This window comes from Paramisgurnus dabryanus, chromosome 3, assembly GCF_030506205.2.
Source record: "Paramisgurnus dabryanus chromosome 3, PD_genome_1.1, whole genome shotgun sequence".
Classification (NCBI taxonomy): Eukaryota; Metazoa; Chordata; class Actinopteri; order Cypriniformes; family Cobitidae; genus Paramisgurnus; species Paramisgurnus dabryanus.
The window spans coordinates 26,829,844-26,857,536 of NC_133339.1; the positions used below are offsets into that span (position 1 = coordinate 26,829,844).

The 27,693-nt window shown below is 38.5% G+C and overlaps 3 protein-coding genes across 3 annotated transcripts; 2 read left to right on the forward strand and 1 right to left on the reverse strand.

Annotated features, from left to right (window-relative positions):
• Nucleotides 1-1,614: 1,614 nt before the first annotated feature.
• Nucleotides 1,615-14,075, reverse strand: paqr4a (progestin and adipoQ receptor family member IVa). The gene is made up of 3 exons (XM_065278185.2): nucleotides 12,362-14,075; nucleotides 9,006-9,224; nucleotides 1,615-6,518 (listed from the first exon to the last, which is right to left on the reverse strand). The coding sequence occupies exons 1-3, from the start codon at nucleotides 12,525-12,527 to the stop codon at nucleotides 6,085-6,087; spliced, it is 819 nt and encodes a 272-aa protein (XP_065134257.1). The 5' UTR covers nucleotides 12,528-14,075; the 3' UTR covers nucleotides 1,615-6,084.
• A 2,806-nt stretch (nucleotides 14,076-16,881) lies between these two features.
• prf1.9 (perforin 1.9) lies at nucleotides 16,882-22,251 on the forward strand. Its single transcript, XM_065278166.2, has 5 exons — nucleotides 16,882-17,043; nucleotides 17,172-17,724; nucleotides 19,922-20,060; nucleotides 20,134-20,348; nucleotides 20,462-22,251. The coding sequence occupies exons 2-5, from the start codon at nucleotides 17,201-17,203 to the stop codon at nucleotides 21,336-21,338; spliced, it is 1,755 nt and encodes a 584-aa protein (XP_065134238.1). The 5' UTR covers nucleotides 16,882-17,043; nucleotides 17,172-17,200; the 3' UTR covers nucleotides 21,339-22,251.
• Nucleotides 22,252-22,367: 116 nt separating this feature from the next.
• prf1.1 (perforin 1.1) lies at nucleotides 22,368-27,641 on the forward strand. Its single transcript, XM_065274091.2, has 5 exons — nucleotides 22,368-22,741; nucleotides 24,668-25,231; nucleotides 25,332-25,470; nucleotides 25,728-25,945; nucleotides 26,034-27,641. Exons 2-5 carry the CDS (start codon nucleotides 24,720-24,722, stop codon nucleotides 26,902-26,904), a joined length of 1,740 nt encoding a protein of 579 aa, XP_065130163.2. The 5' UTR covers nucleotides 22,368-22,741; nucleotides 24,668-24,719; the 3' UTR covers nucleotides 26,905-27,641.
• The last annotated feature ends 52 nt before the right edge of the window (nucleotides 27,642-27,693 follow it).

The following is a 27,693-nucleotide window of genomic DNA, read 5'->3' on the forward strand; positions in this document are numbered from 1 at the left end:
AGTTAAACGATACATTGAAGTGAGTGTCTTTGCAAAAATTAAAGCATGGTAACCATAGATACAACGTGGCAGATATACTTTGGCAGGTAAATATGAGCATAACTAGAAATAAAATAGAAAGTTTATCGGTGTCAAAAAAATAAACTATGGTTACAACAATGTAGGTTAAATGTTTGTAGTAAAATTATAAGAACCACAAATGTACCATAGTCTTACTCAGTGGTGTAGTGGTGCCTGGAGAAGTGGGTATCCTCTTTGATTTACGCCCCCATTTTTTAAAGCGGCCCACCTACAGTGTACCTTTTCTGTCACTGGGGCTGTAACCTCATAGGTTCATTTAAATATACCTTAAAAATATTAAAGGAAAAATATTATGCATTAAGGACCTTTTGTGTACCCTAAGGACATTTTTTTAGGGGTATCTCAGAAATAAGATGTCACTTGGATGGTACCCTTTGAAAAGCACCATTTAGATACAGATATGTATACATTTGATACTAATATGTATCTTTGGGGTACTAATATACTTTTTTTTAAGGAACAAAGTTGTAGTTTACATCTCAACGTAAGGATTATGAAAGTATTATTTTTTTTATTTAAAGTATAGCCCGTGCCATCTAATAAAGAAGTGGGTATGCCCTGCATTACAGTAACAATGATATTTCTATTGAAATCAACTGAAATCAGTGTAACAAAAACATTATTACTACATTTTTGTGCATTGGGTGAATTGCCCTCAAGTGGGACACTGCCTAATGTGGGACACCAAGGTTAAGTGCTTGTAGGTCTCCCAAAACACAAAAATGCCAGTGAAATGATGACATCACAAAAATGTCCTCTTAAATGTCCAGTAATGTCTGAGGGTGGAGCAATCATCAAATAGGAAGCAGTTTTCACAGAAGACTGAAATTCAAAAATTGTCCCACATTAGGGCAATTCACCCTAACCATAGTTACATTTACATAGGCAAAATACTATGTTTTTGTTCAAATGTAATATTTAGTAAATGTACATAGTAAGCTGTCATTTAACGAATGCTGTTATTCATAGGAACCTGTGATTGGACACACGTGCGCAGAGAGAGAGAGAGAGAGAGAGAGAGAGAGAGAGAGAGAGAGAGAGAGAGAGAGAGAGAGAGAGAGCGAGCTCTAAACCTAACCATCATAGAAACTTTCTATGACATTTGGTCCCCACACTGTAGGGATTACCAGGTACACACACACACACACACACACACACACACACACACACACACACACACACACACACACACACACACACACACACACACACACACACACACACACACACACACACACACACAATTTGTTTAAAGTAAACCAAAAAGACAGAAGGTACAGTATAATATGCATCTAATAATATAACAAATTTTAACCCAACATTTGAATTTGGGTGTGTGGACAGGGGCTAAAAGGTGTTGCACTTGCAGCCAAAATCGACAATACGTTACTGTTATAAACAGACTAAGAGTCTCACCACCACCATCACTTAAGCTACTGGAGCGCAGGACAAGTCTAAAATTTTTTACATATCCAATTTATGTCAGAGGTCATGGTTGATGCAACAAAAGAAAAAGAAGAGTCAAAAGACAAGTTTAAAAATATAAACCTCAATTTATTGCACATTAGCTGCAGGAGACCGTGGGGTTTGGAAGATCTGTCTGTGTGAACAAATGTAACTGTGAACAAACATATAGACAGAGATTCTAAGGCCTATAAAATAAACCATATCAGACATACAAAGCTTGTAGATAAAACCATTAAAAGACATTTTTGTAGTAAATAAGGAGTGATAAAACAAACTAAAATAAAGAATAATGGCTAGTGGAGTTTTGAAAGTGACCTAAGTGACTGAATTTATTCTGTGTAGGTCAACACTGTAGAAACTGAACATACAATTTTGCCATTACAGCACTGTGGCCACTAGATGGCGCTAAGCAATTAAATTTAACGGAAAGCAGTGTAAAACAAAAGAAAGTGGACAGATCTTTCAGATACCTTCTGTCATCCTATGTGCATTAGTATTCTCAGCCTTTGTACGTAAATTAAGATTATCATTAATAGCGTCCCCATTTCATAATAATAGTAATAATAACAATATATCCATCATTATAATAATAATAATGCCAAATGTAACTAACAATGAGTCGTTTTAAATGATCATGAACAGGCTATCCAGCACCTGCATACTAAGAAAAAATGTTATTATAGTTTCTTACATCATGTCATTATTTTGTTTACCACAGGACATTAGAATATACAGACAGGAGAACATCATCCATGAGAAGTTACATCCTTGTTCCTCATCTAAAACACGGTTTGTGATGCAATCCATTTCCTCTCAAGTATAACATGCACTGCACATTCTCACAGTTCTTCACTAAACAACTACGAAAAGAAACACATTCTTGATCAGCATTTAAGGACACATTCAAGGCCCAACAAAGGCAATGTGCATCAAATGGGATGCATGGTCCAAATGCCTGATGACTGATTTGCCATCGTGACCTTTGCCCTTACAGACATATAACTGTCAAACCATCATTGTTTTAGTCTTTTAAACGAGAACAAGCAAAAAACCACATAACGGAATAAAAAGAAATCAGGCCCAAAATCAGTTGTTGAGGTCACTAAGAAGTGAGCACTGACAGGGCACCCTGAGAAGAAGAGACCCCAGGATGGCATGATAAAGATGTCACTCTGAGCAAAACGTGTTCGTGTGAATACACAGACTGTTTCCTTTTAGGACTAGTAAAACGTCTCCTTTTTTGGAATTCACATGTACAAACATGTTGGTGTGTATATATATATGTACACATTTGGATTATGCATAGTTATCCAGTTGGTTTCAGAGGTATTCACATATCAAGACCCCTTATCTCAAACCAAAACATTTGTATTGCAAACTCTCCAAACTTTTATGTTAAAAAAGAGATTATGCCAACCAAACTATACTATCATCTCTTTTAAACTGTCAGTTGTAAAATAAAAAACGGTGGTAATGACGTACATTACAGACATCATGTTACTATGATGGTATCTACATAACATGACAGCATTGTTAGAGCTCCTGTCAGACCTTAAATACGGTCATGGTCATTTTGCGAATATCGAATAGTTAAAGGATCTCTACTATCTCTTTGAAATAAAACTGGACAATTAAATTCAAATTAAGTGAGAACCCTCTGAGATACATTAACATATGTTTTTGTATAACATTGTTGCTTTATATATTACTGTGTGTATATAAAAATGTCAGTATATGCTGCTAGCATTTTATGCATATACAGTCTACATACAGGTATTTACATTACCTATATAGACTTTTACTTTTTAACTGGTTCTTACTTTGATCCAAAGCCCTTTGGTACAGTGCAGTTAATTATTTGATATGGTTGTATTGCCTCTAGGCTGCTGTCTTACTTCATTCCCATTCATTATTAGACAAATATATTTAATGTCAGTTCACCACATTAAGCACATATGTCAGTGGTTGCATTGCGCAAGCATCTAAATATGCAAATCGTATATGTTGCATTTAAGGGGATCAATTTATCTTTGTTTTATCATGCACCACTTCATTTAAAGTCTAATGTTTGTTATTTAATCCGATAACATAAAAGGGTTTGGGGTTACTGTGCCTTGTTCTGAGGGACTGTATTAAAAGTCAATACCAAAAACATATGTGACAGCAGTCTGTATTTAAAGCCACTGACATAAGAGGACCATTATGTGTGACACCTGAGGTCCCAAAACAGTTAATTTGGCATAGAGTATACATAAGTTGGTGTTTGTTCTGAGCAACACTAACATGCACTGATTCTACACAAATACCTTTGCTAAAGGTTGACTATCAGAGTGCTGTGGTTGAGTAATAAAAAAACAAATAAAAAACGAAAATAATTTAAATATAATATCTAGTAACATTTTCAAACAGATAAACATAAATAATAAATATAAAATAACTATGTAATGCCAAACATGATAAAATAAGGAAATGAATAGTGGGCCTCATTGGTGTTTAGTCTAAAAGCTACACTGTGATAGCATCAGTGACTCTATCACACTTTGTTTGTTACTTCATTAAGAAAGATCAAAGGAGTCATCCTTGGTTTGTCCTGCGAACGCATTTTATGGTAACAAACCCATTTGTGCAAAAAGTGCAGTTTCATAATACAGTCCATTTGAATCAACATCTTCATAGTGCAATCTGCTGATAAGAACTGATTTACTCTCACTACATAACATTCTCAGTAGGTTTGAATAAGAAGAAGGCCCTGTCCCAAATGGCACACTCAGGACATGTGGTGTCCACACAGACCTTAGGGACCCTTGAGTCCACGAGGGCACACCGAAGTCGTATTTTGGGACTGGAGCGTTACGCCAGAAATAGGAAGAGAAGTTGCCCATCAGTGTGAACTCCTCCCTTCCAACGTATGATTGGTCTTTCGCAAGGACTTCATGGTTGGTAAAGTGCGTGAACCCTGCTGCACATAAAGGGTGCAAATGGGGTGCTGATGAGCACACTTCAGAGCTTAAAATGACAGATGGGACACCCTACGGACTCGTAGACTAAGCGAGCATGTTCATTTTAAGGCCACGAGACCACATGAAGGCCATTTGGGACAGGGCCTTTGACTTTTGTTCAGGTTTAGTGCTGTAAACAGCTTAGTCAATTATGCAACTAAACTTAAGACATGGGCCATTCTGCATTCAGTTTAATAATATTTACTAACTAATTATTAACATAAGCTAAAATGAAACCATTTGTGGAGTTGCTTTAATAAATATTTACGACATCAGTTTGACTTTAGTGAGCAGTATCAGCATTATGATGACATGACATTTGTCTTCATTGGGAAATTCATAGTGTAATATTCCTATTGAAAAACAACATCAGGTCTGCAGGGGTGGAAGATGACCGGCAGAGCTTTTGTGCAAACAAAACGGCATTAAAAAATGATTTGCCTTGTGTTGAATCCGAAGTTACGTAGATAATTGAGGTTGAAGGTTAAAAGAGAAATGAGATCTAATTTAGAGCGGTACAAAAATCGAATCTTCCAAATTGAAGATTAGAATATTAAAACTACGAGTGTACAAAATTAAACAGACTCTCAGTTCTGTAGTAAAACATCTTTTGCAGGTTTTTTGCATGGAACTTGTAAAGTTATGCATCTGTAAAACACAATAAATAAATGCCCCTTTATAGATGGTAAACATACACAGAGTAATGCCAGAAAACACTTATGGCACGGCTACAAACCAAGGAATGACCCCTTTGCCTTTCATGCAATAAATATGGACCCAAACCTGCAGACGAGAAATAAATTAACTCAAGTATTTCCAGTAAATGTTGCCGTGAGACTGGTCATACAGTACATTTTATGTGCGTGTGTGTGTATGTGTAGCATTAGTAGTATATGAGCATGGATGTAACAATTGTTATGCTGCATAGTCTGCAATAGAGTAGCAAACTGTTGGTCTAATTCAGTGCATACACCATTTCTGCACCAGTGATCTCTCGTTCGTGTCACCAGCAAAATTAAAAACGTCATCTTGAATCTGATGGTTTAAATCTTGCTTTTCGAGAGCCAATCATTTATGGGCTCGATTAAAGCTTAGAGGCTATATAATAAAAGCTTTCAACGCTGGTGAATATATGACATCAAATAATGTCATACTCTTATGTGTGTGCGTGTATGCATGTGTACATGTAAATGTGAGTGTATGTATGTCTAAAAGTCAATAAATAAATAGAAAAATCAGCCTCTGCTTGACCTAGCGGATCTCAACAGTGCCATGCACAGACGATGTTTATGCGAACACAGATATGTACATTCTGGCTACTAATGGCACAAACAAGCACGTGTGTCGAGGCTGGCACTGGTGTCCCCTTAAAAACATGTAAAAAACTTCTTATGGACTTTCGTGCACACATTTATATACAAAGCACAACAGACACCCCCCACCCGACTATTCTGAGCCCAATACGTCGCATTCCAAACATTACTAAAAGAGGTCCTCACGCCCCGTTACCCACAAATCCAGACCAGCAGGGTCACCTTTAGTATGAGGGACAGTCATGGCTGTTGATCCACAGTAGATCGTCCAGCACCCCCCAGTGTAGGTACATTATGGAGACCACCACCAGCACATGCATGATCTGATGACTGTTGCACCAGTAGTCAAAGAGGCCCGGGCGGAAACGCTCGGGAATTCGAGTGATATTGATGATCCCGCCCAACACCGCCAGTGCATCCATGGTTACAAAGTGACGCAACGAGGTGGGACTCCCTCCGCCGACACCCGCCCATCGCAGTAGGAAAAACGAGAAGCGGAAAAGTGCTTGCCAGGCGAAGGAGCGCAGCCGTCGCACTCTGCTGCGTGCTGTGATGGCACAGTAGATGGCGTAACTGGATAGCAAGATGTAGACCAGGAGAGCAGCTGTGCGGGTGAAGGGATAGCAAAGTAGAGTGATGTACACGATAGGCAGAGCTCCTGTAAACCAAAACACAATGTTACTGCGATGACACACTCACGGTTTTTTAATAATAATTCATGCATATGAAAAATGCAGAATATGCAGCAAGTAAAAATCGTTATTTACAATATACAAAATATTGCATAGGTTTACACACTATGTATATTTTTTATGCACGGTTATGTCGTGTAAAATACTTAACATTCCTAAACAAGTCAGTTATCCTAATACATTGAGGAAAATCAGTATTTGAACACCCTGCTATTTTGCAAGTTCTCCCACTTAGAAATATGGAGGGGTCTGAAATTGTCATCGTAGGTGCATGTCCACTGTGACATAATCAAAAAAAAATCCAGAAATCATAATGTATGATTTTTTAACTATTTATTTGTATGATACAGCTGCAAATAAGTATTTGAACACCTGAGAAAGTCAATGTTAATATTTGGTACAGTAGCCTTTGTTTGCAATTAGTTTTTCACCAGGTTTGCACACACTGCAAGCCCACTCCTCCACACAGATCTTCTCTAGATCAGTCAGGTTTCTGGCCTGTCGCTGAGAAACACAGAGTTTGAGCTCCCTCCAAAGATTTTCTATCGGGTTTAGGTCTGGAGACTAGCTAGGCCACGCCAGAACCTTGATATGCTTCTTACAGAGCCACTCCTTGGTTATCCTGGCTGTGTGCTTCGGGTCATTGTCATGTTGGAAGACTCAGCCTCGACCCATCTTCAATGCTCTAACTGAAGGAAGGAGGTTGTTCCCCAAAATCTCGCAATACATGGCCCCGGTCATCCTCTCTTTAATACAGTGCAGTCACCCTGTCCCATGTGCAGAAAAACAACCCCAAAGCATGATGCTACCACCCCCATGCTTCACAGCAGGGATGGTGTTCTTGGGATGGTACTCATCATTCTTCTTCCTCCAAACACGTTTAGTGGAATTATGACCAAAAAGTTCTATTTTGGTCTCATCTGACCACATGACTTCCTCTCATGACCCCTCTGGATCATCCAAATGGTCATTGTCAAACTTAAGACGGGCCTGGACATGTGCTGGTTTAAGCAAGGGAACCTTCCGTACCAAGCATGATTTCAAACCATGACGTCTTGGTGTATTACCAACAGTAACCTCGGAAACGGTGGTCCCAGCTCTTTTCAGGTCATTGACCAGCTCCTCCCGTGTAGTTCTGGGCTGATTTCTCACCTTTCTTAGGATCATTGAGACCCCACGAGGTGAGATCTTCCATGGAGCCCCAGTCAGAGGGGGAGATTGACAGTCATGTTTAGCTTCTTCCATTTTGTAATGATTGCTCCAACAGTGGACCTTTTTTCACCAAGCTGCTTGACAATTTCCCCGTAGCCCTTTCCAGCCTTGTGGAGGTGTACAATTTTGTCTCTAGTGTCTTTGGACAGATCTTTGGTCTTGGCCATGTTAGTAGTTGGATTTCTACTGATTGTATGGGGTGGACAGGTGTCTTTATGCAGCTAACGACCTCAAACAGGTGCATCTAATTTAGGATAATAAATGAAGTGGAGGTGGACATTTTAAAGGCAGACTAACAGGTCTTTGAGGTTCAGAATTCTAGCTGGATAAGACAGGTGTTCAAAAACCTATTTGCAGCTGTATCATACAAATAAATAGTAAAAAAATCATACATTGTGATTTCTGGATTATTTTTTTTTAGATTATTTCTCTTACAGTGGACATGCACCTACGATGACAATTTCAGACCCCTCCATGATTTCTAAGTGGGAGAACTTGCAGTAGGGTGTTCAAATACTTATTTTCCTCACTGTATGTGACCCTGTCTGTAAAATAGATGCTAAATTCTCAATCTAATTATAAGATTTGGGGCATCAAAGTTTGATTTCAATCATTTGTTTCACTGTGATCTCAATCTTTGGCATGACCTTATTCATTCAATATAACAGATATCAATGTTAGAATTATTTACATTCTGTAGGATGATTTTATGTAGAATCACCAAAAATGACTTTAGCTGGGTTTTCACAGACAGGGTGTCATGTCATAAATGACTCACTAAAAGTATAACTCACTATTGGTAAACGACAAATCAAACCACACAAAACGTTCTTATCAAGTATGTTTGTGGTTTTGTGCTGTGAGACCCTTTAACCGAAAAAAATCAAGGGTTGATTTTCATTTCTCTTTTAAGTTCTATTTCTGTTTTGTTTTCTTCTTGTTACTTTATTTCCTGGGTTACAACATTGTTTAAAGCAACTAAAGCACTCATTTGGTTAAATGTTGCAACAGTATGAAATATACACACTGGATCTACAACTCTAACATATTCATTGTGCAGCTCTAATACACTACGTGAGAAAAAACACAGATGACTTGTCGCATCATCGGGTGACTCAAAGTACATCCTTTACAAAAAGATTAGATGTGTAATCCAAACCAAAAACCCTTAATTCAAGAAACCATAACAATACAATAACAACCAAAATGATGCACCAAGCTCTGATTCATTCGATGCTGACCTAGTGTGTTGATCATGCAGATTCCACACATATCGAGCGTGAGCAGAGTTTTGTAGACGGGCTCGCCGCCCTCATGGTTCATGAAGAGATGGTAGACCACTGATCCCAGCTGTGGGGACAAACAGGCCAGGAAGTGCACCACGCCGAGCCACGTCACACTGATCTGAGACCAGGGAATGTTGAGTGGGAGCAGCACCAGGAAGCAGAGCAGTGGGATTCCTGAACAGAGTAGAAAAGATGAGATAATGAAACAAACAAGCTCAGGAAAAGCATGCAAAGTAGCACCTACTGAAAAGACGTCCTGTTGAAAAAGCAAGATTGACAATATTTGGCATGAGGCTTACCCAAGCCCTGCAGTGTTTTATTGTTTCCCGTAAGCTGAATCACTCTGCAGCCCACTATACACCGAGGGTCTCTATTCTTAGCAACCGCTGTCACAATGCAAACTACACACACTTTAACACAGACCTTTAATATCTTGGGAGAATGGTTGTATTCAGGTGTGAACTTGGTGACTTTTTCACTCCAGGCATCTCCCAGCCCTTATGTCAAATGATTTTTCCGGTCAGGTAAAAGCATCAATCCCATACGGCACATCTATTTTGAGTGAGTTATCTCTACTGGCTCAACCCTCTCTCAGTCTGACACTATAGATAGACAACATGCACTCTACCCCAGAGAAGCATCTGTGCCACAGCAACCCTTTGTGAGTAAATGTGTAAAATTCTTCATCATTTATCTAATTTCCCTTTCAATGAAAATGTCTTTCACGTCAATACAGCTGATGCAAACTTTACAAATCTAATCTAATTTTTTGAGGTTGAATTGTTTTTATTTCTAGTGTATGTGAAAATACCAAAACACTCATGGATCTGAGTGCTATCGGATCACAGCCATCTATCATCTGTCAAGATGCACGGCATGTGGGTTTTAACAGAAGCCCACAGACCATAAACATTACCAACAAAGAGATCAGTAGTTAGTAATGACATTATTTGTCATCTGTTGGGTTAAGGACAGAGAAGATTAAATACAGATGTGCGTAAAAACTTTTTGAATGTTCTTGTGGAGACATGCCATGTCATGCAAACATGGGACAAAATAGAGAAAGCATGCAAAGTACAGCACAAGTACCCAAAAACTAAAGAAATCCTTTAAAGGAGGATGTGTCTTGTTCAAGTATGGAAATAAACCAATTTGGGTCACAAATAACAAGATACCAGTGACAATATTGATATAAAACCTTTATTCACCTCTTGTTCAACCTCCCTGTTCTTTATAAAGTGGCAGAAAAAACTATTCCCCTTTATTTTAGCATACAAAAGAACAACCAGGAGCTACATTTATTTAGTTTTGTTCCTGTAGCTCTATTGAATGAGCATTCCATTAGCAGCACAAAAGGTTATAGGTTTGATCCCAACCAACACACCTGGTGATAAAATATGTACTATTGTATGAAGGCACTTTAAAAAGCCCTGGACAATTTATTTGTTATAGCAAAATCATCTTTTGGGTCAAATTGAGCTGTGTCACACAATTCAAACACTTGATTTCTGCCATAACACTCTTAAAAATCCTTAAACACCAGCCCATTTTCATGAATTACGTATAAATAGCACGCCTTTTGAAAAGTTGTGCGCCAAAGTCCTATTTTGCGTGCATATGATACAGTTCTTCCCATTCACTTAATACTTAAAATAATGTTTTCATTTTTTTACCATTGTCACTTGGGATTTGGGTTAGAACAGCTTTCTGTTACATCCTAACCCAAATCCCAAATCTAACCACAAGCGATAATGGCTTAAACAGTATAAAAAAATAGAAATTTATACATAAAATGGCATTAAGTGAACAGGAAGGACTGGAGTATCATATGCACACAAATTGGACTTCGGCGTATGTATTGCTCATAAGAATGGGTTGCCAACACTCTTTGTTTGAGAACACACAGATACTCTTGCAGTCACCAGTCTTGTTCTCAAACTATGTCAGCAGTGCATAAACAGTACATGGGTGTAATTGATTGTCATCGAACAATAGCATACGTTTGCAATAATATTGCACATACCAGTTTCTAAGAGAAACAAAGGCATGTCTGAACAAACATGTCAACATCATGATCCAGTCTGATGATCTCTGCCATTCAAATGCTTTAGATACCGCTCTCCATCCCATTACATTTAATTCAAAGTTACTTATATACATCAGCTTAGGAGCGCGTCTCCTTGGTTTGCCAGTGATGTTGCATTGATTTCAGCCAGCAAAGTTTTAAACGAAAGCCTTGGTAAGGTAATCCGTTTTTGGTCTGTAAGCTGTCACACAATTTAAACACTTGACTTCTGCTGACTTGACTAAAGTAGGCCATAACACTCTTAAATCTACTCCAACACTGTTAGTTTGAGAACAAACAGGCACTTTTGCAGTCAACAGTCTTGTTTTCCAATTAGGTCAGCAATGAATAAACAGTATATGGGTGTAAATGTGGGATTTATTGTCATTGAACAATATATGTTTTGCAATAATGTTGTACCTACTACCAGTTTCCAAGAAGGGAACAAAGGCATGCCTGAGCAAACATCTGCAGGCGACAACATGATCCAGTCTGATCATGAAACGCTTTACATACTGCCCTACATACCTTTACATTTGTTATACATTTATTACTTGTTATTTACATTTATGCACTTTAATGCATTTGAAAACTATTTGTGTTCCCAGGGAGTCAAACCTATGACCTTGGTGCAGCTGGGGCCATGCTATTGACTAGAGCATGTTATTGAGAAACAATGTATTGCATATAGCAAACTGCAGTATATATAGTGCACAAAGTGTAGTAACAGATGCAAAATGTAAGATCAGTTATTATTGAATTATTTTCATTACTGAAGTCAAATGAGTCAATACACTGTGGTTTGTAGACTGCTAAGTTAAAAAATGTATTTCCTACTATTAATTTAACAATGCTGATTGTTCAAATTGAATTTGGGGTGGGTAATGGACATTGTCTCTTAAAAAGTTGAAACTTTTGTAACTTTGTACAGCACTTGTTATTATGCTTTACGGTTTAATCGCTTTGGGGAAAAGCATCTGCTAAATGCATGTCCTATATTCTAATTACATTGTAATAATGAATTTGTTACATTGTAATACAAATGCTGCAAATCTTGCAATAGCATGGTACAAACCATACTATATGATTCAAGTTATGATATTAGTGGACAAGCAAGAGACAAAGAGTAAAGCAAATGAAATGTGTTTCCACTCAGGAAGAATACGGGTATTTTGTGACAGGTCTGATTGTGACATCTTCTTTATATGTGACAAGCAATATTTTTCGCGGTCAGTGTCACACTCACCATGTGTGTAGATGTTGCCCAGCTCATTGTGAAGATAGAAGAGACTTCTAACACACTCCTGGACAGAGGAGATGGGTCTATAGCCAGTCAGGACGTATTTGTTGAATTGTAAATGTGGAGGAGAGTTCGCCCAGTCCAGCAGTCGGGGTCCGTTTAAAAATGCCATAGCAACCTGAAACAGTCACGACGACGACGCCAAAATAACTACACTATACATCTACACGTGCACGTACAACACCGACTAAAAAAAGATTCGACACCCTAGACATCAGTCGGCCATGTGCAGCCGGCTACATGACCAACTAACCTATTCTCGTTGAATTAAAAATCAAATTTAGGCTCGGCGACGCTGTACGTATCCCGCTGTTTGCGGTGTCATCCACATGGGTTGACGAAAAAACTGCAGCCTGCGTTCATAGTGAGCTTCGCTAATATATACAGAGTTGCATGTAACATTTAAACGAAGTGCGGTCACACCCTGCTTCAGCCTTTCAAACAAACCCCACCAGCTTCTGTCAGCTCGACTTCAGGGGCGACCCGACGGTCGTCGGCTTTCGTTTGCTGCTCATCAAACACCCGCTGGGTAATTTCACCATCGGGAATCGTCAGGTTTTGAATGAACTTGTGGGATTTGCTCGCGGTAGCCCCGGTGCCTCGATTCAGGGTAACTTCCTCATATTCCCGTAGAGAGTGAATCATCAGTCCGTCCAAAGCGTTTGCATACACACTGCTCTTAAGCTACCAGCGCTCTGTGTGTGCAGATATCGGATACGAGAAGTTTTCAACCTGACCGATTCACCTGTGTTAAAGCTAGTGTTTAAAATAAATATCGGTGATGATACAACAATAAGGCTTGGCAGATACAAGCACAAAAGTCTCTATTAAAATGTAGCCTACAGTGCAATGCCAGCATCGATATGCCATCCTACACGTGTTTTGTTGAGTTAACACAAGTATATTTAGATGAACAATGAAAATACATGCGAGTTTGATAAAAACTATTACCTAATTCTCATAGATATGTCAGGTTTATACCAGATACATAATCTGTAATGGACGAGCGCTGCTGCCTACTGAGGAAGGGCACCGTGCAAACGAAAAAAAAAAAAATTCAGACACTCCACGTGTTCTTTCTGTTTTCGTTTTTCGACTGAAGATATTTCAAAATATCATTCAATGCGTCTATTCCTCTTACATTACACAAGTAGCTCGTGAGCTAACGGGCTAGCTGCCGTCACCTTGATTGTGCTGACTGCAAAGCATGAGCTCCACGGGGTTGACCATTATAACCAGTTTTCCCATAAAGCGGCAAATGCGTTCATGTATTCCCCTACTTCAAATCAAATATCAACATCCGTAAGCTTTGGGATGTGTCATCCAGCAAACACAGAAATGTACGTGGTGGTCAGCTGAAGAGCACGGAGCACGTCTCCCTGTGTTGCCAAGTGATGTTGCTGCTAGCGTGCAGTGATTCCAGTCAGAAAGCTTTGGTAAGGTTATCCGTTTTTGATCGGTGGCTATGCCAAAAATGATGTTGATGTCCCGTGCATTCCCCCGGTGCGTTCCTTGAAGGCTTTGTGATACCGGTGTGCGCGAACATGCGGCTGGTGGAGGGCGCATCGGCCCGGCCTTGACTCGAGATCATCCGCTGATGCTGCAGCGCAACGATCCAGCCTGGACCAACGGGGAAGATGCAGGGGTGGTGCGAGGACAGGGGGGTTCAGTGTATTCTCCATAAACCCCTATCCCTTCAAATATTGTTTAGTTAAAGTGTGATTTTTATTGTTTTTATTGTTTTAATCGTTTTTATTATTAAGTGTTAATAGTTATGAACCGGAAAACCACTGTTTAGTTAAAGTATTTTATAATGAAATCTAAGTAGGAGAAAAGTGAAGGGGATTAGCCTATTATTTGTATATTATTAGTAGGCCTAATATTCAAGCCTACAAAGTCAGATGTACTTCTGTATATCGTTTGTATAGGCTGATATTGATCTGCAGACTAGAGCTATCACGTAAAAAGCTTATCGAAAATGTATCGAATTGTTAAAAGAAACAAAGCACGTTGAAATTAACAAATAATTGAAAGCGCAAATACAGCTGATTGGTTATCGTTATTCGTCTCACACATTGTGAGCCAATCGCATTTATTTGTATTCAAACACGCCATGGCTCTACCAATAGAAAGCTAGGGATGTTCGGAACTGGGCAAGCTTATCATGAATAGGGAGGGGTCGGGCTAATGGTATATCACCATGCAATAATAATGCGTTATAGGGAGTTTGCAAATATATATATATAAAAAACTGAAATATTTTTTTTTTTTTTTAAGTTTGTTTGGTTTAGGGGTAGACACTACAGTGTTTAGATTAATCTAGGATTAGGCTCTAGTTAAATTAGGACATCCAAGTAGTTTAAAAAAAAGCCATACAAAAAACAATATGTGATGCAATGTGCATCCTGAGACAAAATAATGCCACAGTGCCATGGTATGTCAGTGCAAGACGTTTTCAAATTAATGCACCTTAAACATGTATTTTAGTCTGGGACTATATAAACCCTGTCTGGGGTGGTTTCCTGTAGACTAGTCCTAGACTAAAATAAATGTAAGAGCTGTCCAAACTGAAAACAACTTGCACTGACATCTTAAAATACATCAGTGCCCTTAGTTTTGCCTCAAAATGCACACCAGTAATGTTTTTAGTAAAGCATGTTTGTTAAAACTAGTTATATTTCCTTTTTAAACAAAGGCCTAGTTCTGGTTTAAGATAATCCCTGTCCGGGAAACTGCCCCTTAGTGTATAAAAATGAAAGAACTAAATCTAGAATACATTTTATTATTAAGCAAAGTGTCCTGCACATTCAACAGCAAATTCAATTAATAAAAACTTCCCAGAAGTCTGAAAAAAATGCATTTGTTATCTGTCCCCACTCTCTGTCTATTCTTTACCATTAAATATAAAATGTAAAATCCTGATATCTTATTTTTTAGCATTTTTGTGTGGCTCCATATCATATCTTTGCTTTTAAATATTTTTATAATTAAAATTATTATATTTTAGATAAAATATGCATTTTAGTCATGTCCCCATTTTTAAGTTGCATCATCTGGATCTTCTGAAGGCCAAGAATCATTTACTTTTCTGTATATTTCATGAAATTTTAGCAATGACCAATCTAATTAGGGCCAATCTATACTGTACCTATATTAGTTCTTTGATTTTACCTGCGTATTTTAAAAATACATATCTTTTGGACATATTCCATAAGCATGCAGGTATTTTTCATGTATTTGCTAAATCTATGGCCCTGTTACTTTCAGTCCTTTTACTAAAATGCATCCATCTTTCATTAAGAAACCATGTTGAAAAAAAAACTAGTTACCTGAGATTGACTAATACTCATTTTTAATAGTCAAATTTTTGTTATTAGATTAGTGTTTAAAAAAATGAACTTTAGTTATAACATACAAATGTTATGATTCAGTGGAATTGCTTGGTAAGATTTGCAATGAACATTTTCATTTTGCTTAAACAAGGTTTTGTATTTTGACTCCACCTATGTCCAATATAACAATGTGTGACAAAAAATAACAACGCGTACACCACAAAACCCTCTGAAAAATTCCAACAACCATTGGGTGTTAAGGTGAGTCACACACTAAACCAAACCTTCATCAGCCTTTTCCACAACGTATTACATGTATATTTATTAATTTTACAGAATTGTTTATCCAAAACTGCCATTTATATCTTTAAGCAGTATCTGTGTTTCCTGGGATCCATGTTACAAGGAAAGTACACGCATCAAGGAACAAATACTTTAGGCTATCAGTTCAGAGGGTGAAGTAGATGCATTTGGGTTTGTGTTCAGGATCTTCTTGTAGAAAGTCTGCCACTTTTACAGAATACCTTTCAAGTTTAGCTTAAACCGATGCTTGGTAAATATTGAACAGAACACGCCGCTGGGTTAAAAAGTCTCCAATGCTGGGGTGTTTAAATCAAATACTCTGTTGATCCAACCCAACTGCGCAGTTATTACAAACCATGCATGGTTGGGTAACAACAACCCAGCAATGGGTATATTTTAACAGCATTGTGTTCTGTCCAATAGGCTATTTACCCAGCATGGATTAAAAACAACCCAGCATTTTTATAGAGCATTCAAGTAGAAATAAAAGATTATTTCTGCATTCCATATGATGTTCATGTACCAGTACGGCAAAGCAAAAGAGCCTTAAGAAAATAGAACAATTAAAAAAGACATTTTGAAAGATTTCCACGAACATACTTGCCTAACACTTTAAATTTTGCAAATTATTTTTTTTAATTCTTTTATTTAGTCATTATATATGGTGACTAATTGCTTCCTTTAACATCTTATGCTTATTCTTATAGTGTTGTGTCCCATTTCAAAAATTTCTTATTGTCAATCTTTATTTTATTATTTGATCACACATCACCCTTAAACACCCTTTTCACACGTTTAAACCTTTAACACATTTTTTTTTATTTTTCCCCACATGCGTCAGCAACATCTTAAGTGCTAATGTTCATTTACATGTCCATTGCATTGATTGGACGTTCAACTTTATATAAGGGGAAAGCATACAAAATCACTGTCTGTATGCTGTATTCTTAGATCTTCGTCTACATCATTGTAGACATTGAACATACCTTCCAGGTAAGTGAAAAAAAATGCCTATCTATATTCTGTGTTGATAACTGATCACTAAAAGTTTTTTTTGGAAGTGTTTGATGTTGCTATTAATAGTAATTTTTGTTCATCTCTCATTTTTTTGTGTTACACAGCTGAATGATATTATACATCCAAACTCGCAATGATCCCACCAGTTATCATTTGGCTTTTACTGTCCCTTCCTTCTCCAACAAGCCCAGCATGTTTTCTGGGCAAAGCAGCTGACTGTAAAGAAGCTGATTATGCACCGGGGTCTGACTTGGCTGGGGAGGGCTACGACATCACTAAGATGCAACGCCTTGGGACTTTTGTCATTGACATGAGCAAATGGGAGCTCGAGAACAACACGTGTAACCTTTGCAAAAACCCATTTATGCAGGGCAAAAAGCAGAAGCTTCCAAAGGCGGTGGTAGATTGGCGGGCTGCTCATAAATGCAGGTCTTCATTGTCCAGCTCTGTTTTTGAGTCTAGTGAATCCCTAGTAAGTTCCAGTGCCTCCTCTGTAGAGAACAACTGGAAGGTTGGCCTGGGAATCGGTAATTTGGTAGCAAAGGCATCGGTGATGTTGGCTGGCACTAACTCCAGACTTGCTGAATACTCCATGGCAAAAACCAAGAAGGACAAATTCAGCTTTATTAAACAATCGGTGTCCTGTAAATACTACAGGTAGGACAAAATCTCAATTTTTGGCAAGGAAGCTTGTCATGATTTTGGGTCATCGTTGACATGTTTGATCATAACAAAACAAATTACACAATATCCTTATTATATAGGTCTACGGTAGGCTACAGATCACAAGATGACAAGTCCTGAGATACATTCAACATAATGGGGCAGTTTTCAGGACAGGGTTAAGATTAATCCAGGACTAGGCCTGAGTTATTTTAGGACATTTAAGTAGTTTTTACAAATAAACCTTACAAAAAACTATACTGATGTGCATCTTGAGACAAAACAATGGCACTGATATATGTTAAAATATGTCATTACAATGCGTTTTAAAATTAAAGCAGCTCAAAGATGCATTTTAGTCTGGGACTAGGATAAGCCTTGTCTGGGAAAGCACCCCATAGTGTGTACAGTTGAATTAAATGTGAGTTTTGCTAAGATTTGTAGCAGTTCCCAGTGGAGCATCAATGAAATGTAACAGCGATTGGACGAAGCATGTGGTATTAAAGTCCAGTAACAGATGGTAAACATGATTGTATGCCTATTTTAAAGTACTCTATTTTATGCACTTCTTTAATATACTAAGGTGCGGTTTTCCAGACAGGGCTTACACTAGTCCCAGACTAAAATGCATGTTTGAGCTGCCTTATCTTAAAAACATCTTGCCCTTGCATATCATAACATATATTAGTGCCATTGTTTTGTCTCAACACCAATATTGTTTTTTTGTAAGGTATGTTTGTAAAAACTACTTAAATATCTTAAACTAACTAAGGCCTAGCCCTTGCTTAACCTAAACTTTGTCCGGGATACCACCCCTAAAGATTATTCTTTAGTACTTCTTGAGAAGTGTGCTTTTTTGAGACTGTGCTAAAATGTATTTAAAACATTTATTTAGGTACCACTTATAGTAAACTTGAACCCATCTTTGTAAGAAAGTTGGGTTCAAGTTCAATACAAATGTTAACTGAATACAAACATAAACTCTGTGGGTTCCGTGGGATAGTCAGAGATTTTTTGCTAATATTTCCGTGGCATTCTCACGGATTGGTTACTCAACCACTTTTTCCTATTTTCAAACCATTGTCGCTACGATTAAGGGTTAGATTTTGTGTTTGCATTAGTATGTAACTTTAAGTCTTGGTTTATACTATTTTTTTCTGATTTATTGTTTTATATTTTCTAAACTTTAAACAATTGTTGCCTGGCGTTGGGGTTAGAGTTGGGTTTGGGTAAGGATGTCATTAAATCTAACCCTAAATCGAAGCGACAATGGTAAGAAAATTGGACAAAACAGTTGAGCAAACAATATGTGAGAATGCCCCAGAAAAGAAAGTACATGGCAGGGCCACAGAAATAATCATAATAATAATTTGTTACATTTATATAGCGCTTTTTCTGCAGACCTCAAAGCGCTTTACATATGAATGGGGGAATCTCCTCAACCACCACCAATGTGCAGCATCCACCTGGATGATGCGACGGCAGCCATATTGCACCAGAACCCCCACCACACACCAGCTTATTAGCGGAGAGGAGACCAAGTGATATAGCCAATGATTTGTATATATGGGGATGATTAGTAGGCCAATGGGCAAGTTTGGCCAGGATGCCGGGGCACACCCCTACTCTTTTTCGAATGACATCCTGGGATTTTTAACGACCACAGAGAGTCAGGACCTCGGTTTAACGTCTCATCCGAAAGACGGTGCTTTTAGACAGTATAGTGTCCCCGTCACTATACTGGGGTGTTACCCACACAGACCAGAGGGTGAGCACCCCCTGCGGGTCTCACTAACACCTCTACCAGCAGCAACCTGGCTTTCCCAGGTGGTCTCCCATCCAATTACTGACCAGGCTCAGCCCTGCTTAGCTTCAGTGGGCAAGTTGTCTTTGGCTACAGGGTGATATGGCTGCTGATTATGCGAAGATCCGTGAGAATGCCATGAAAAAATGAGCAAAAATTTCTGTGACTATTCCACGGAAATTCGTGAGATAAACAGTATGTTAAAAGTGCATTTTTGTTCATATTCATGGTGTATCAGAATTGCACAAATAAATACACTTAGATAATCTTAACAACATTTTAAGACATACTAAAGAAGATTTTTTTGTATATTAAGTACAAAATCAGTGCGTGAAAATAGAGCACTTATAGAAGTGTACTTACTTTTTCTACTGGGACTATCCACAGTTACAGGCTCTGCAGCATGATCCCTATTCATCCTGAACTGAATCATGAATTTACAAAACTTCCAGAGATTTACGACAACCAAACGAAAGAAAGCTACTTGTCACTTGTGGAAAAGTTTGGCACTCATTACATCACAAAGGTAATACCTAAACTATCAATGCATCCACAGACGCTGTATGTCACTGCTGTCTATAATCTGTTCTGTACTGTAGGTGAAACTGGGTGGATCTGTGGGATCTGTCACCAGTGTCAAAGAATGCATGGCCAGTCTGCAGGACCTTAGTTCAGATGAGATTAAAACATGTTTGGATGTAGAAGCATCTGCAAGTTTCAGGAATATCAAAGTAGACACAGCATACCGTCACTGCAAGCAGGCCAAAGACAAAAAACTGAACAAGGACACTTTTGCTCACAGCTATAGTGACAGGTGTGTGCCATAGCAGATAGGCTTAACATATTCTATCTTTCTTTGAATTTCCTTTAAAGAAAGGAATCTGCGTGCGTGCGTCTGTCTATAAACTGTACTTCCTTTGTTTCAAGGTTATGCGAGATCACCGGTGGTCACACTGACGACCCAACTCTTCTCTTCTCATCTCAAAATGACCCGGGCGCTTATAAAACTTGGCTCTCCTCTGTACCAGAAAAACCAGATGTGATTTCCTTTTCATTGAAGCCCCTTCATAAATTGCTGCCGGTCGAGAACCCTAAACAAAAGCAATTACGCCGAGCCATTCGTGACTACATACTGCAGAGGGCCCTTTTGAGGAACTGCTCTACCCCATGCAAGACCGGAGTCGCAACTAACCCCAAGGAACCTTGCGCGTGCACCTGCCATAACAATCCAGCAGTTAGGGCTAACTGCTGCCCCGCACAGCTTGGATCTGCTCAGGTAACTGTGATTGCAGTGAGGGCAACAGGTCTATGGGGCGATTACTTCTCACAGACTGATGGGTATGTCAAGGTCCTCAGAAATCGCAAGATCCTTCTTGGTCAAACAGGAATTATTTGGAATAAGAACTGGCCTGTCTGGAATTGGCCATTTAATCTTGGTAACACTGTCCTGTCGAAGTTTGGTGTTCTCACACTAGAGGTATGGGATAGGGACAGCGGGTGGGATGATGATCTCCTGGGAACTTGCAACATTCAGCTTAAAGCTGGCACTAAAACTCATATCTGCAGACTCAACCATGGTTTGCTGTACTATAAGACCAAAGTAACTTGTGCTCCTGGTTTAAGTGGCTCCTTTTGCTCAAAGTATAGTGGCGTTCCAATGTCCTCTAATCTGGAAAAAATATATGCGTCACGACACGCCCAGCCTCTTCCGAAAGATGTACTGCTGAAAATGGGAGTGCTGTTAGATGATCGACGCTTTTCGTTCAGGCAGAACCTTTCTGGTTCTGACCCAATGAAACGCTAGCCTGGCTCCGCCCTCCTACGTGCTTCCGCCTATTTTTAATTTCCCTTCAGCAGTACGTCTGGGATTTCTCTATAGAGTTTTGTTTTCTCCTGCAAAAATCTGCAGGACCAATCAGCGAACAGATGGGGGTGGCTAAGAACGATGACGTTGAGGTCGTGCGTCAGTTTGAGTTGTAGTTCAGTAATGGCAGCGGAGAAAGACGTGAGAAAAGCTATTCGGTCCGTTGTTGCAAAACTGCCGAATATACAGAAGTTAAAGCCGGAGCAAGAACCAGGTTTGCTAACTTTTGTTTGTCTGATTATTCTGACTTCTTGTTTCCGGACGGTTTCGGTGCATGATATACGTCACGACCACATGTTAGCGATTGGCTTTGGCAGATCCTGAGTGACTCTGGGCAGATCCAATAGTTTTAAACTTCAACAATGGACCCTCCTTAACGGAAGTAACGCTTTGCTATGGAGCGTGGCCAGACTCTCTGTACAAATGAAATGAATGTACGAGATTCTGGTTATACCAGGCTAATGAAACGCGGCGATCTGCCTCCAATTTTTGAAGTCACACAAAAAAAGCGCAAAATGTATGACAATTTAAAATAATGCATTTTATTAATCAATTAAAAGCAAGCAGAAAGATTTAAGCAGAAAGATTACGGTTTTGCATCATAGCATTTTGCTTTTTTATTAGCATTACATTTGTTTGATTTTGCTTCATTCAATATGTGAAATCCAGGTTAAAGTCTCATAATCTAATGAGGAAATTAAGAGCATTAAAGCTTGATTTTACTCATTGACCTATTTCAGTCAATATTAAAGACATCAAGGTATATTTTCACAGAATGGCCTTTACATTATGTAAGATGATTTTATGTAGAAAACAACTAATAAATAAAAAATGCTGGGTTTTCGCAAATGTTGTTGTGGTATGAAAAGATGTCATTTTTATGAGAAGAATGTGGGAGGAAGGGTCTGTTTTATAACACAATAGGAACTACAAAAGGCACATGTGACTAACAGTAACACAATGAGACACATTTAACATTTTTTGGCCAGTTTTGATCTGACTGTTTCATATAATCAAGGTTTACAACCTCCGTAAAACACACGTAGTAAGTGATTTTGACAATGCACAGATCGATGTGTAAATGAATACTCATATCTTCCACTGACTAGCATTCGATCCCCCAGTCTTACCACAAAGCATTTTTTTCACTGCAGTGGCTATTCAAGACCACATAATTCATCTGAACTGGCAAGCGTCACTCCCACTTACCCCACTTGTGTGTATTTCTTTTGCATATAACGGTAAAGCCCACCCACAAGGATATATACGTTCATTTCTTGCACATACCTCTTTCACAAGTTCACACTCACAAACATCCTTCAGACAGCACAAAGAAGCTCAAGGTAAGAAAAGAATTTTACATCATCTTTAAGATAACATCTGTACCTGTGATGTAAGTCTATAGGTAAATAAACAAACTTTCTTTTTCTACAATAATAAGTATGCCAAGTACTTAAAAAAAAAATTATTAATATCCCATCATGTCCATATACACATCATGTTATTTTTAAAGGCACATACACAAAAACTAAGTTATGTCAGGCTGTATGGTTTAATAAAGAACCTTTAACATTCACACCTTTTCTGTTGCACAATAGGTCCTTTGTAGTGGAGATGTTTACCAGATTATAAAAAGCTAAGAAATAAATTGTTCTTTGGAGATCCAAAACTACGTAGAGACATTTTTACCATCTTAAAGATATGGTTCACCCAAAAATGAACACAAAGGAGGATATTTTGGACAATGTTTGTAACCAAAGTATTTATGAGCACTGTTGACCTCCATAGAATTTGTTACAATACAAATCAATGGTGCTCCTGTTTTCTGCTTGCTTACAAAAATGTTCCATTGTGTTCAGAAAAACTAAACAAAATCCTGCCACAATAGTCTTGTTAATATTTTGTTAAAATGTTTATTTTTTATTATTACTGTCCTGCAAATACAATTTTGTAAGCATATTGCATTGGTGTGTCTGGAGCAGTGATTTAGTACTCGAGTCTCAGGACCGATTTCTGCCTTCTCCGACTCGTCTCGGATTTGTTCCTTCAAAGACTCGGTCTTGACTCGGTTTAGGACCACAGTGGGAAGAGAAGGACTCGTAATTTCAGACCGTGTCCTCGAGACCAACGCATTTTTTTATAAAAACACATAACAATAATAATAAAATGGAATGTTGATGAGCATTATTTGAAAATGACATCCCATAGTGCAATGCAAAGATACTGCCATCAGAGGCAGAAGAAGATGCATGTGATAAGGATTTTTTTAATGATAGTAAAAACAATCCATATTAAGACGTTAAGACTGCTCCTCTAAACATTTCCCAATCAAGCTTAGTCTGTAGGCCTAACTGATTATTAACTGGGGTGATATTAAATCATGAATATGAAAACCGACATGTTTTTATGGTCTCTGTCTCGACTCCTAAAGGACTTGGTCACGACTCAGACTTGTTTCCTCAAAAACTCGGTCTTGACTCGGACTCGACTGTATTTGAAAACCAATGGACTCGGTCTCGACCCTTCAAAGACTCGGTCTTGACTCGGCATAGGCGGTCTCGTCCCCATCACTAGTCTGGAGTATAAACTTAAGCTCAACTTAATGAAATAATTTAAATTTTTGTGTGAACTATCCCTTTAAATTCTTCACAATAAACTCACTCTCACGTTGTTAAAAACCGATCAGAAGCACCATTGACTTCCATAGCAGGATAAAAGAATACTATGGAAGTGAATGGGGCTCATGATCGATTTGGTTACAAACATTCCTTAAATTATCTTCCTTGTGGTCATCAAAAAAAAAAAGAAATTTAATGAGGTTTATAACAACATTGGAATGAGTAAATGATGACAGAATTTTAATTTTTGGGGGAACTAACCATTTAAGGAGGCTTTGTTAAAAAATAACACACCTGTACAAAGTTTATAAAACATAGCCTAGGAGAGTGACTACAAAACATTACAAATTGTAATGAGTTTTTGCTTTATTACCCGTAGGGTTTTTATTTTTCTATGCATTTCTTTTAATAAAAAAAAAAAACAGATTCTCTTATACACTTGCGTTTTTGCCAAATTATTTTAAGTGTTTTGTCAATTTTGTACATTACAAATTTTGTACATATTTTGATGGTTAAATTTAACATGAGTGGGCATTAAAAGCAAGTACTGTACAAATTTACCCCCTGGACATCACATTTGGCCACTGTACTAAATGTTTATTAAATGTGCGTTTCCATTTGCATACTCATGCTGTTTTCTGTCTTTCACAGGAAAGAAGAGCATCCATACACCTTAGCTGAAATAATCATACTATATCAAGCAATGTGGACCGTGCTTGCCATTTACTTCCTTCTGCCAAATGTGCAGCCATGCACCAAAGGTAAACCGAGAGAATGCGCAGAAGCGAACTTCGCCCCTGGGTCAAACCTGGCAGGGGAAGGCTATGATGTGACCAAGATGCAGCGCAAAGGAGCTTTCGTGATCAACACAGACATCTGGAGTCACAAGGATAAATCGTGCACCATATGCAAGAATCCTTACATGGAAGGGCAAATACAAAAGCTTCCCATATCCGTGGTGGACTGGAGACCCAGTCAGAAGTGCACTGCAAAGATATCAAGTTCCCTCTATGATTCCAGTGAAGAGCTGGTCAGCTCCAGCAGTTCCTCTATTGAGAACAATTGGGCTATGAGCTTAGGAATAGACATCCGTCAAAATCAGGGCTCATTGATTATGGCTGGCACCAACTCAAAGCTTGCGGAGTACTCGATGGAGAAGACCAAAAAGGACAAGTTTAGTTTTGCCAGTCAAAGCGTTTCGTGTGCCTTTTACAGGTACAGATTCATTGACCTTTAAATATATATTTTTTTCAATATAAAGAGAACAGATTAGTAATATTGTCTAAAATGAAACACGTTTTATGTCTTTCTCTAGTTACAGGATCTCTAATAAGCCCGTTCTCCACCCTGAGTTTAAGCGCTCTATAAAGGAGCTTCCCAAGACATACAACCTTGATTTCAAACAGCGCTTCTACAAGTTTATTAACACCTATGGAACTCATTATATCACTAAGGTAACTCATTTTCATTTCCTCTTGTATTAGTTGGCTGAAATCACTTGTATTGTACAGCTCGGATGTTACCGGCATGGTGCTGGATATGCCAAGGTCACGGTTTCGATCGCAATAATTAACTTGTAATGTATTGTTTAAAATGTCTGCCAAATGCATAATTGTAAGTATGGTGACAAGACAATAAAGGCCCGAAATGCTAAATAATGACCGTCGCTTGAAAACTCACTGCAGTTATTGTTTTTTATTTATTTTGCCAGGTAACTCTTGGTGGAAGTGTACAGTCTGTAACCAGCATCAAGCAGTGTGAGACTTCTCTGCAGGGCTTAAGTGTGGACGAGGTGAAAATATGTTTAGATGTGGAGGCAAGCGCCAACGTTCTTGGCAAAGCCGAAATGAAAGCAGAAACTAAGCACTGCGATGAAGACAAAGCCAAAACGGAAAGCAAAAGCAGATTCTCCAGCCGCTTTCAAGACAGGTTGGTTTCAAATCACGGCTAGTTGTCAGCACCTTCCCATTGACTGTGCTGAATTTTGCATTCATTTAATTTTTTTTTCATTTCAAAGGCTCACTGATGTCACCGGAGGGCACACCACAGAGCCCGAGCTTCTTTTCTCGGGAAATAAAGACCCAAGCGCCTATAAAGAATGGCTCACGACCCTTCCGTCAAATCCGGACGTGATTTCTTATTCTCTGGAGCCCCTGCATGAGTTGATCCCCACCAAAGATCCACTGCGCAAACACATGCGCCAAGCCATCCACGACTTCATCCTTGAAAAATCACTTTGGAGGAACTGTTCGGAACCTTGCAAGGCCGGCATTAAACCCAATGCGAAAGATCCCTGCGTCTGCACGTGTCACAACAATCCTGGGATTACACCCAACTGCTGTCCAGCCAAGCGTGGACTCGCTCGGTTAAAGGTCACAATTGAGAGGGCGCAAAACCTGTGGGGTGACCAAGTCTCAGCAACCGACGCATATGTTAAAGTGTTCGACAAGCAAAATATCCCGGTCGGACGCACTGATATGATTGCGAATAACAACTCGCCATACTGGGGAAGAACCTTTGATCTGGGTGATGTTGTACTGTCAGAGAACGACAAACTAAAATTAGAGGTGTGGGATGAGGATAATAAATGGGATGATGACTTGCTGGGTACCTGTGAGGTGCCTATAGCAGCAGGTCAGAAGTCAGATTTCTGCAGTTTAAATCACGGCGTGCTCTTCTACAAAACAGAAGTGACCTGCGCCCCGAGTTTGTCTGGCCCTTATTGCTCAAAGTATGTGGGTTCACCGATGAACTTTCACCTGGAGAAGGTTTACGCGTCTCGAAATGCAAGGACTTTGCCAGTAGGAATGCTTATGAACAAAGGGGTGCTTGTGGATAAACTTTACGTGAATCAGAAAACAAGTTATTCTGCTAAAACTGTCTTGTAGCAAAAATGCAACCAGGGTTTGATATTTAATCTCAAAGTATTTATCAGTTTATTGATTCTATTTAATATCAGATTTTAATTTTACTCAGCTTTAGGTAGGTGGCATTGCTTATTTTCTGTCCTTATTGTAAGATTTTCATATTTTTGTAAGTCAAAAGACATTATTTATAATTATGCTACCAATATTAATGTACCCTTATTGTCTTTTACAGTAAGCAGCATCATTTTTGAACTTAAGTGATACTGAAAATGTATGTCAACTAAGCAAAATTACATGGAATTTTTTTATTATTCAGTATGAATACTATGTAGCACTGCATTAATAAAAGCTAAAGTGTCACACAATATAATATTATGAAGTCAAACTCAATATATTCAAGTTCTTTTCTTTTAAACTTTATGTAATGTAACGGCTTTGATTATTTCTGTTCTTAACTGGAGTGACTGTGGTGCAACACAGGATGCTTGTCGTGTGGTTTTCCTGTAAACGGATAAGCGTGAACAATATTTACACCCATGTAAGACCTTGTGAGATTTTTGATGTATTTTATTTTCCACCATTTAGTTAGTTGCACAAAGACATTGCGGTGTACCATTAATATGATAAGATCCAAAGATATGCGTGCCTGTGTTCTAATAGAAATAGTGCAGGTTAAAACCTCATTACCATTATGCAGTTAGCAATATTCATACACTGCATGTTGTCTTGCACAAACAAACACAATACCATGTTGGAATATTTAGCGTTTAGTGATAAAAATGGGAAATTACAGGCAATGCAATGCTTAGC